Source organism: Myzus persicae, unplaced genomic scaffold (genome assembly GCF_001856785.1).
Source record: "Myzus persicae strain clone G006 unplaced genomic scaffold, MPER_G0061.0, whole genome shotgun sequence".
Taxonomy (NCBI): Eukaryota; Metazoa; Arthropoda; class Insecta; order Hemiptera; family Aphididae; genus Myzus; species Myzus persicae.
Window position 1 is genome coordinate 857,238 of NW_019100581.1, and position 11,956 is coordinate 869,193.

At 29.8% G+C, this 11,956-nt stretch overlaps 1 protein-coding gene across 1 annotated transcript; it reads right to left on the bottom strand.

Moving 5' to 3' along the window:
* Positions 1-3,585: 3,585 nt before the first annotated feature.
* Positions 3,586-11,729, bottom strand: LOC111034766 (maltase A1-like). Its single transcript, XM_022316124.1, has 10 exons — positions 11,475-11,729; positions 8,183-8,362; positions 7,959-8,116; positions 6,669-6,797; positions 6,349-6,587; positions 5,357-5,555; positions 5,028-5,283; positions 4,732-4,924; positions 4,040-4,183; positions 3,586-3,899 (listed from the first exon to the last, which is right to left on the bottom strand). The coding sequence occupies exons 1-10, from the start codon at positions 11,656-11,658 to the stop codon at positions 3,815-3,817; spliced, it is 1,767 nt and encodes a 588-aa protein (XP_022171816.1). The 5' UTR covers positions 11,659-11,729; the 3' UTR covers positions 3,586-3,814.
* Positions 11,730-11,956: the final 227 nt, after the last annotated feature.

The following is an 11,956-nucleotide window of genomic DNA, read 5'->3' on the forward strand; positions in this document are numbered from 1 at the left end:
AGACAACCGTGCGTGCTTCACTAATACATGATTTTAATTATTTATAATATCTCAATTCTATACCATTAATTATTGCGAAAGTCAGTAATATTACTTCATGATAATTGTGTGATTAGGCACATCATTGAAATGAAATAGTACAGTTTCCATCCACAGTAAGTGCTCGCTAGTCCGACACTCGTTATTCCAAAAACCTCTGTAAACTTTAGTAATAATTTCTTTTCACTTTCTCTTTCTTATAACAACTATAAATATGTGAGGAAAGATCAATTTTTAAATGTTACTTTATTAATACAACATGACGAAATACGGTTTGGAAACCCACAATATGTATGCAATACGATAAGTGACAACATTAAAAGCGTTTATAAATTATAAATTAAATATTATACATGAATAGATTTTGGCATTAATAATAAGTTGTTCCTTTTTTTACAGATATTTTTCAGACCCTTAATAATCTAACAAACCCCCTTAACCATGGTCATCCCCGGTGTATATAGGTCAGAGTGAACAGCTACGTCTTACTGTACACGGTATTGCACACTATTACAGTTATAAAGAATTATATACATGCAAATAGAAGATCCAACACTGTGCCAAACCCGCGGCGAGGTGAAGCTGCGTACCAATAAGAATACTAAACATTTTTAAATAACTACTACGTAATACGCATTATAATGATAACAGAAAAATAAAAAAAAACGTAAACCAATTAGCGGTTTAGCAACTCTTATAAAAATCAAAATATTCAAAAATTGTTGTGGCAAGACACAGACAATGAAGGTACCTATACCTCATATTATTCCTAATAGGTAATAAATATCATAGGAGTGTAATTACTTCTCAATTTGAATACCGATTTAATCACAACCGAGATAAGTGTTCACTTTATAATATTCAGCGTGTATATAAGACTGAGCAATTTTTTTCTCAACTGATTTTAGTCGCATGTCGGTGTATGCGAGATCACAACGATATGATATTGTAGTACAATATATAATATTAATATCCACACACCCTGTCCCGCGGGACCGCGGATATTACACAAGATTATTATTATGTGAAATATAAGTTTTACAGCGTTACGTTATATATTTGTGTGCCTGTGTGCATACTTAGCCGTTCGCTGTAACATGCAAAATAAAAACGTATGTAATATAATTACATACGAGTACGTACGACGAAAAAGAAACGTATATACGTAAACCTCGGCAACGCCGAATGAGGCGTGTGTTTTTTCCCCGATAACTACACGCACGTCATCGGCCGATCTGTCCTGTCACATACACACTCGAGGGAAACCGATAATTATTGTATTTAGGGTGGGTCGACCCCACAACGTCGACCCTCTTTTTCGGTTTTTTTTTTTTCGTCGCGAACACGGTCGCGGTAGTGCCTACTGCCACTTTGGTCACGCCCACCGTGTAAAACTTTACAATAGAAAACACGCCGAGGAAAGAGACGCGCACGCCGCGACGACTGGCAGCGATTGTAGCAGACGTTGTTGGCGCCTTATTTTCTCTTTCAAATATTTAATGAAAAACATCTACAAACGTTATGGAAATTTCGATCACGATAAAATATTGTTTGTCAAGACTTACGATTACATTACACTACCTAGGTACCTAATTATCATTATGATAAAAATACACGAATATCGCAGGTGATTAATAGTATGTTGTGTACACATTTCGTATTTCAACTCAAAATTACACATCCGTGAACTTCGCTGAACGTGTATCGGAAAAATATTTTAAGTTCATTAGTTTAATAGTGTACGACTATAATAAGAATTAACGAAATCAAATTGTTTTACGAGAAGATTAAATGAAACGTAATGTAGGCCATGTAGGTATAGTAGGTACCTGTATAATTGCAATAATATTTTGGAAAGTGGTTATTCTGAAATTAATGTTGATGTAAGAATATTACACTATTATTTCAGTAAGTATTATTATCATTATAGTAGTAATTGCTTTGATATTTGTTTTATATTTGATGAATTGAAGTCAGTAACAACATGGATACATATTTTAAATAAAAAATTGTTTTCAATAATAGTATAGACTCAACGTGCTCTAAATCGAGGTGCCAAGGTCCATATAATATTGTCATCCCTGGATCTGCAGATTTTTAGCTTTGCTGGGTTCAAAAAAAATTTTGATATTTTTTTACTTTGAGTATTAAAAAGCGATTAGGCTGAAGGCCATCCGACGATTAATTGAATGATATCATATATGACATAAAAGGTCTGAAGTGGGGTGGATTAGTATTATTTATAAAATCCTAGGCCCTCAAATGTGTATAAATAATGTAGTTAGGCAATACATTTTACACATTAAAATATTGGAATCTGCTGTCTGTTGACTATCGTAATTTGTAACTATTGTTGCTCAATTCATACCAATTATTAAAATTACTATAATTTATCTAACTTTTATAATAATCTTCGTCTAATATTCCCCCAAAAAAGTATATGCATGTGTGAATACGTCCTACCCCGTTAGGTTAGGCACTAGAAACATACTTCACACTTGCAGTCCTTTGATACATAGTCGTCTGTAGTTTAGACTGTAGACTCCAGTTAACTATAATCGAGGTGTTCTAATCATGATGCAATTTTCAAAATATTGAAGCTATAGCCTTACTATATGTTAGTATTTATGGACTTTTGAAATTTACTACTTTTTACAGTATATTTTATTTATACATCGATACGATTTTTATTTGTAAGCCAAAAAGCTTATACATGGTACAACAATCTTCATAAGTTGTTTTTTGAGAAACTAAAAAATATAGGAAACATGAGTAGTTATAATTTAGTTGTAGAAGCGATTGGAGTCCTAATAGGTATATTGACAAAACTCGTCAAAATCCCAAAAGTGTACAAACTATATATTACTGTTACAAATTAATATTTTTATAGTTACCTAAGGCATGAAAATGTAATACACGATTCTTCATAAGTTGGTCTTAAAATTCAAAAAATATTTAGGCTATAGTTATAGTCTGTCTATACCGCAATCCTATTCATACCGTTCTACAGAATGTCGGTGTTGATTTAATGTCAATAAGAATTTTATATTCTATGTGTAGGTAGGTATTATATTAGAATGTGTTACAATATTATAAAATAACTGCCTTATTAAAATAGATGCTGTTTTTCGGAAAAAAAAGTTCAACATAGGTACCGTTATAGTAATAGAAAAATCAATTATTCATATAGTAATATAAATGAGTTATTAATTGTTATGGAATATCCTTAGTAATAGAAGCTGACACACAGTCTGTTATTCGTACCTACGAGTACTTATGAAAAGATATATCTTTAGATTCGAATTTAACACACCCATTACAGTAACTTCCTAAATGACGATGACGCTCAAACTGTACATCGTAAGGAGTTCCACGGTTTATTTTTTAGTTTAAAAGAAAATTATTGCCTCACGTATGACATGATATTAAAATGAACAGTTTAAAATAATTTAATTATTCTGAATATCAGTGATTGGTTATCAGAAAAAAAAACATATTAAGTTCCTTATCTCACTTGTAGGTATATTATCATTATTGTTTAAACAATTGCCCAAAATAAATTCATCATTTTTACTTAAAGTCAAAATGTTCACATTAATAATAATATATTATCATAATGGTCTTAGTTTTATAAGATATGTCATGTTATTAAAAACTTTCAAATGATTTTATTGAGAATTAGTTACAATAATAAAATATAGTTTAATGCTAAATCGATAATATTGTTATAAGTTATAACAATACAACTTATATACTAAATATTTTATAAATTAGATTATGAATCTTCATTGATTCTTGAGGTTGTGAGTACAAGAGCTGCTTTTGGACGCAGTAAAATTTTGTCAGTAGGTAATATATGTCTGAAACAACACAAAAATTATAAATAAACAACTTATCAAATAAACTTAATTAAATTATTCAAATTTTTAATAGAAACGTGAATATCTATATGGATATTGTTAGTTTAAATTAATTAAAGTGTAAAAATTTTGTTACTTACCCGGTAACATAACCAGAGTTAATACTAGAGACCTTAACTTTCAAAGTCAGTGGTAAAGTACCTCTAGCTTCCAACAAGTTAACTGTTTCTATTTCACTACCAAAGTTAACTACGATGAAGTAAGTCGGGTGATCATAAAAACTCCTATAATAAAATAAATTAGTCTTATTAAAATTAGTCGTTTTTGTATAGCTTTGTCAAGTTAAACAATTTTAGAGGGCCTAAAAAAAGGGTGTAAATGTTATACTTGTATCATATGTAATAGGTTTTAATCAACCTACACTTCGTCTTCAAACTAAACATTAATATTTAATGAAAAATAAAAATGAATATTAAACATTTTTAAGACAATAGGTTATTTAGGCTGTATATTAGTATTCCAACAAAAGTAAAAATGTCAAATAAATTACAATACAACTTGTTATGAGATATTGAGTTGGCAAGGAAATAAAATAATTTAACTGCTATGTTAAAGTTGATGAGATAATTATTAAAAACGTATACTCACATTGGATTTAAAATAATAGTTTTTTAAATACAAAATTAAGTTAGTATTTTTACCTACCGTATAAAGTAGGCAGGTTGTAATGGATGTATATATTTTTTTGTCACAAAGATAATAGTGAAATATCTTATACTTCAATATCATTCAAGCACAACAAATTCAATGCAACAATTATTGAAAAGCCTACCTTGAAAATCCAAACACCCATTTGGACAGTGTGTATAGATGCAAATCGCCTTTGACAAAAGTCAGACTCCTCCTTAACCGGGCCAATTGCCTGTACGACCTTAGGTTACTTTTATACCTTGATTCTTCTACCATATTTTTTTTCCAATAATCGGAGTTAAGAGGAAGCCACAACGAAGATGAATTAGAAAAACCTGCGTGTATAATATTATCGAAGGCAACATAATTAATTTTTCTGATTTCTCATATTATATTATGATGAAAAGTTGTATTATACACGTTGTTCACTACATTCACCTGCGTTATACGAACTGTCCCATGGGAATGGAGTTCTCACGGGGTCCCTGCTGAATTTCAAGAACCTGTAGGGTCCCACGTTAAGTCCCGCTGGATCAACAGTTTGGTCCCAACGAACGTTTGTGTCGATCAGACCTAGTTCGTCTCCGTAATAAGTCACTGAGGTCCCGGGCAACAGGTGTTGAATCATGTGTAGTCCATCGATTAACATTGGATTGCTCCTTGAAGCCACTCGTGAATTATCGTGGTTGCCTAACTGTACGCCGTCATTATAATTTTACATCGATAATATTACTGTACAGATACAATTTGTCATTTGTTCTACTCACCACCCAGTTGGGCCACATGCCACTGGGCATACCTTGAATCCATGATTTGATCATGTTGTGGACCTTAGCAGCATCGGACTGTTGATCGAACGTACCAATGAATAAAAAGTTAAACGGAAAATGTGCACCAGGTTCTGCATTGCTACCGTAGTACAACAAGGTTTTATCGAATGGTGAGTAACATTCCACCATCATAAACCTTAAAAAACACCGTGTTGTTGATGAACATTCAAAATATCAGAGTACAATATAAATATAATATTAAAATACTTAAAATAAATAAGTAGGCATGAATAATAAGATTGTAATATCGAAATCTAATAAATAACAGGTGTCTTACCATTAAAACTTTATGAAGTTTTTAAGGTATAATTATTGAAATAATATTATAGTAAAAGTAAAATAAATAAAAAAAATTTAAGGTGCTATATTGTGTGGTATAACTGCTGACTTGTGACGATGACTGCCATGATTTTACAATGATGTGTTGTTTTCGTATCCGTTGGACGTATATGTACATTTAGAGTAAAGTTGACTAAATTAACTTTATTAAAGCTAAATAAAAATACTATACTCTTTAATTTTGAGTTACAGACATAACTTTAGCTATATTTTGACAAAATCTAATATTTAATCGAAAAAAACCATTTTTTCTGTTATCTATTTTGTTTATTACCTATGTTGTAATTTTAAACAATATTAACCGTAAGAACTTATTAGAGACAATTTGTAATTTTATTGTAATTATATAGATCAAACAAATTATAGAATTATTCCTCAAATACTTATCGTACAAGTCTACATACATTAGTATCTACTTATATGTCCACAATCTGTAAGACTGTCAGTACCTAATAACTATTTGTAACGAAAGCATACATACGCCATTCTAGTTGATTAATAATATCAACAAGTGGTGACTGTCAATATACATTACCATGACGTAGTTACACCCCTTAACACAAACATTTATATTTCTACTTTTTAATTACTTGGTTTTCTTTTCCCTGGTCCTGTAACTATCCAGCATCTGCCTCCATTGACGTACGATGGAATAAGTTTCAGGTTGGTCAAGTGTGCTCGTATGCTTTAAAGAATCGTAGTCGGTGTCCAAATAGCCGATTTTATTAGATTTTGGTTCGTCTGCTAGATCTTCTCTTTCGAATAGATAGTTCACCGCGTCGAATCTGAACCCATCGACGCCACGTCCCAACCAATATAATAGCGTGTTCTTGGGAAAACAAATTATTCATTTTTTAAAAATATTAATCAACAACTGAATGTTTATTTTTTAACATTATGTGTGTACTACCTTTATTTCTTCTCTGACCGACGGATTTCTGTAGTTCAAGTCAGGCTGTTTCACTTGAAACTGATGTAAATAATATTGTTGACGTTGTTCATTCCATTCCCACGCAGATCCACTGTTGAATACTCCTAACTGGAAACCAAAAAAGCATAATAATGGAGTTTAAATGTATAGGTAATTAAAATAAGTATTCATTAATATTATTTATTTCATCGTTGTTTTTCAAAACTGTATTAATATTTTTGTATTTTGACATAATATGTATCCATTAGCACTTACAATAAAAAAGAAACAAATAATAATACAAAAAACGTTAACTGCAAGTGACTTATACAATAATTTAGCTATTTTCAGTTAAAATACGTCTAAACTCTGTTAGTTTGCCGTAATAACGTTTACAAAGTTTTGTCATTATTAATATTATTTGGCCGGATTGTAAATGATATACATACTCATTTTTATGTATCGAGATATTTTATAAAATTAACACTATAAAGTACTTTAAGTTTTAAACAGATTTTCATAATTTTAGTATGTATTTAGTTTTCATTATAATAAAGGTTTTTTTTAATATTTACAATAAGAACATTAACAATCCACTTATATAAAAATATTCAACTTTCAATAAGTAAATATGATGAAGGAGGACCAGGAGGCGTGAGTGGAGAAGTTGCCCAATGACGGCATCCCAGATGATTATAGTGATTATACCCAATTAAAAATGTCTTTGTTCTTTAAAAATTGTCCTTCATCTCAGGTTTTACTTTAGCTTAAAGTTATATTTAAAATTGAAAATCATACAATTTGTTTTAACTTTTGGTGTATACAACTAAGTTCAAATTCAATATATCACTCAATATTTTCACTAAGGTACATTATATTCTTAAAAAAAAAAAAAAATTAAAAATAATAATTTTTAAATGTAAGAGAGATTATAATGACACCGAGCTTATAAAATCCCATCATATTTCATCTTACTTCTCCCCTCTCCTATTTTTGTATCCAAGGCTGCACACTTTTCGCGTAGGTTAAAGATTTGTGAACATTGATAAGACTATTCATAACGTAGAAGAAGAATCTATGCATTAAAGCAAGAACTGTATAGGAAATAATATTATAATGGTATTTTATGAAAGAACCGTTGAAAGCACCGTATTGAAACTAAAAAACAACATTTAAAAGGCAATCCGTTCAAATACTCTACAACTTTCAAAATATGATAATTAATAATAGCGAATCCATGCCACCTGTGATTGTATACTATACAATAAGTAGAATATATTTGTTACTAACCCAATTACTCGGAGGCGTTCTATTTCCACGTGAATCTATGACCGGATCTTTCCATACATAATAGTCAGTGAAGGGCTCTATTTTCTCAATAGATTTTTGGAACCATTCGTGTTCGTCACTCGTGTGGTTAGGTACAAAGTCCAATAAGATCTTTATGTCTGTGTGTAAGAATCAACAATTTATGACATAATTTTGGGAAGACTTTTAGTAATGAGACCGCATACCATGCTTGTGAAACTCATCCCTCATCCGTTCAAAATCTGCCATTGAGCCATAAATGGGATCGATCTCTTTGTAGTCTGATATGTCGTATCCAAAATCATTTTGTGGTGAGAGGAATATTGGCGATAACCAAACGGCGCCAACATTAATAGTCTTAAAGTATGGGACTTTTTCTGTTATACCTATAGAAGACAAAATACAATTAATTTTTCGAATGCGTATGAGTTTCGTTAAAATAAAGTTTTAACTCATCGGCCGCTAAACGTTTGGGCACACTAACCCAAAATCCAACACGTAAGGCATATTATTTTCTGTCACAACACTAATAATTCGTTTTGTTAAAACATTAATATTTCTTCCGTAAAAACTTAATTTCAAAAATATTACAATACCTACATATCTATCTAAACACTAATAACATTAAAAAGCATGTACAATTAATTAATTAATGCATTCATTTTAAACAATTGGACATCGTTAAAACTAAATTTTAAAATTGTAGTATAGAATCTCGTATTATGATAATATATTTTGCTTGAACAAAAAAACAATTATTACTTTACATTTACATTTACCTATTATTAATTTATTAACTAACTTCTAGACATATATTTTAAGTATAAATAATATATCTGATCAGTAATCAATTCTTATTGAAAGTGATTATGTTATCTAATGGACCATCTCAATTAGATATTCTAGATATTCAAGTTTTAGACTTGATTCAGAGAATTAGATATATACATTTAAATTAAATTATAAATTAAAAATAAAATATATTTTTTTATCTTCTGATAGTTCAATATTTAAATAAATAATAATAATCAAAATAATAAATTACATTGTGAAAACAAAGAATCGAAGATATGCCGTGCATGTAAACTATCAGACCTAATATTTTAACATCAAAATAAAATATAAATCTAAAACGAGACAAACGCATAACGAAAATTTTCAATTAATTATTAAAAATAGTTTGAATACTTACTTACTTAGCGAAAAATATATATTTATAGATACCTACTTAAATTTGAAACACCTTATATATTTCTATAAAGATATTTTCTGACTGAAATGCACATATTCATTTCTCAGTTTTTTTTTTTATGAATTTTAAATTTATCATAGAAAATGATATATTTATTTATAAATTAGTGTTTCATTTTAAATATAGATGCTCTTAGAAAGAATCAAAAATACTTTGAATATTACATTTTTTCAAAAAAATTAAAATTATGTATTTGTGTCCTTAAAAAGTATTTGAATACTTTTATTAAATTCTTTTACTCAAGCACTTTTCAAAACTAGCAAATAGTTAGTTTTAGTTGTTTTATAATATTTATATGCAATTACGCATTACCTATCTATGTGTTATGACTATTTTGATTCAATGTCGACTGATTTCTCGTTGGATAACATCAGAAATTTTCGAGTGGTTACTCGATGTTGATCAAATAATATGAAAAACAATTTTATTTGTGTATAATTGTATACTGCTCATCCTCGTACTCCATCTACAAAGTTAAGATTTGTAACACTTGAATATTTTCCACCGAATACAACAATTAAGCTCTAACCAATGGACCAAGAAATAATAAATAATCTTCAAGTGTATTATCGAAAACGTATTTTGAACAAAATTATTTCAAATCTTGAACAGAAAACAACAATTACTCTACGGGATTGTATTTCTGAGGTATCAAAAGCTTGGAGTAGTGATGTAACGTCCGAAACCATGAAACAATGTTTCTCCAAACCTGAATTTAAAAACGAAATTATTTAAAAATATATAGAAATATCAGATGTACAACGAGAATGGGAGTTAGTTCACTGCGATGGCTTTACTTTACAGGATTATTTGAAAATTGATGAAGATATTACCGTATATGAATCATCAACTGAAGAAAGTATTGCAGGAGTGATTACAAAAAAAGAAATCTCTAGTCAATTTGAAGAAGAATATGAAAATGATGCAGAAAAACGATCCAAACTCAAAGAAGAAGACATTTTAAACGCTTTATGTGTGGTAAGAATTGGTTTTAGACAACAAGCAAATGTTCTCGATAGAATTGTTTTAAAACTTAATGATTTAGACATTTTGTGAGAAAAAAGAACAATTAATAAAAATAATAAGGACACAATAAACTCACTGATTATTTATTTTATATTACATTTAAGGTTAAAAATTGAATGAAACTGTATTATGATTATTTTTTTTTTTTTATATAACACATTCAACATAGAAGTACATACGTACATACTTAATTGATTAGTATAATTTTAAAAAAAGTTTAAAAAAAATAACAAAATAAATAAATATTATAAATAACGATTTCTTCCATATTATTACGTTTTTTTTTTTGTTGCTGATTCGACTTCGTTCTATGGGAGTATCACTGTATTACATTTTACACAACACACTTTAATGATCGAATTATTTGTAACCAAACATTTTTTTGGGGACATCTAGCTAGATCGTTATTAATCGTTCTTTGATGTAAAATTATGGTTTCTATGTTAGTATCATATTCGATACATTAATGAGGTATTTCATTTAAAAAATAAATAATCAAAAGGCGTACTTTTGAATTTTAATATAATTTAATTTGTGATTATAAATAATTATTAAATTAATATCTCAGTAAATAAATTAAATCCATATAGTATAGTTAAGTACCAACTATCCATATGTAAAATTGCCCATCGTCAAGAGGACGTTACACTCGCATGTGTTGTCTACGTCTTACAAGTGCGTAACATACAAAATTTTCAAGCTCAGAATATCAAGTTTAGCTCTGTCAGTTTAAAAATTAGAGTGAATTTACCTCTTATTAAAATTAAAGGTAAGATTATCATGGAGGACTTCTCTTGGGCTTTGTATTATATTTTAATTTTAAACAGAGTTATGAGTATTTCAAAATTGTAATTTGTTTTATCAACTTAAAACACTCATAACTCTCTTGGAAATTAAAATATAATAAAAAGCCCACAAGAGGCCTTCCATAGTAATCTTACCTTTAATTTTAATAAGAAGTCAATTCACTAGAATTTTTAAGCTAACTGTTCTGCTCAATGTACAATTTGACGTGTTACGCTCTCGTAAGACGGAGACAACACATAACGTCCTCTTAATACATATTAATACAATAGTCATTACAATAGGTATTATGATGGCAAAAGTATTTTTTACATGCGAAGATTTACAAAAACGAAACAACAAATAGTGAATATCATACCAGCCAATAATGACTGGAAATGTTTTTGCATTTTTGGAACTTAGGCGTAGGTACTCACCGTTCAGGTCTCCGATTCCGTCGCCATCGCTGTCTTTGAAGGATCTCACGTATATTTGATAGATGATTTCCGTTTGCCACCAGTCCAGTTCGGCCGCGTCGTTCAATCCCTCGTAAATAAACTCGGACGACACAAGACTGTTGGAGGCGAATAGCCACATGCACACCGCGATCGCTTTAAACATGTTGGCTGAGCGGTCGTGTTACGTGCCGAGTGTAGACAACACCCGTAATGTCGGACCCGCAGTCAATCGTGGCCTATTTATGCACTTTGATGTGATGTTACATTTTTATGGATTTATCTGCACGTCGTTTTCTGAGTGGCCTAGGCCCTATCTTTTAGCTAACCCACAATCAGAGCACTCGAGAGTTGCTCGCATTACGCAGTTTAATCCGTAAAACCGACGTATTAAAAAAGTAAACAAAATAACGATTTGATTTTTATAGTCTGGCTAGCAAAAAAATACCTAATGTCTGTATTAA

Coding starts and splice junctions, on each gene's coding strand:
- LOC111034766 (XM_022316124.1), bottom strand. CDS start 11,658: ATGTTTAAAGCGATCGCGGTGTGCATGTGGCTATTCGCCTCCAACAGT. Junction 8,363..11,474: donor CGGAATCGGAGACCTGAACG/GTGAGTACCTAC, acceptor TGTCTTCTATAG/GTATAACAGAAAAAGTCCCA. Junction 4,184..4,731: donor TGGGTGTTTGGATTTTCAAG/GTAGGCTTTTCA, acceptor ATTTTATTATAG/GAGTTTTTATGATCACCCGA.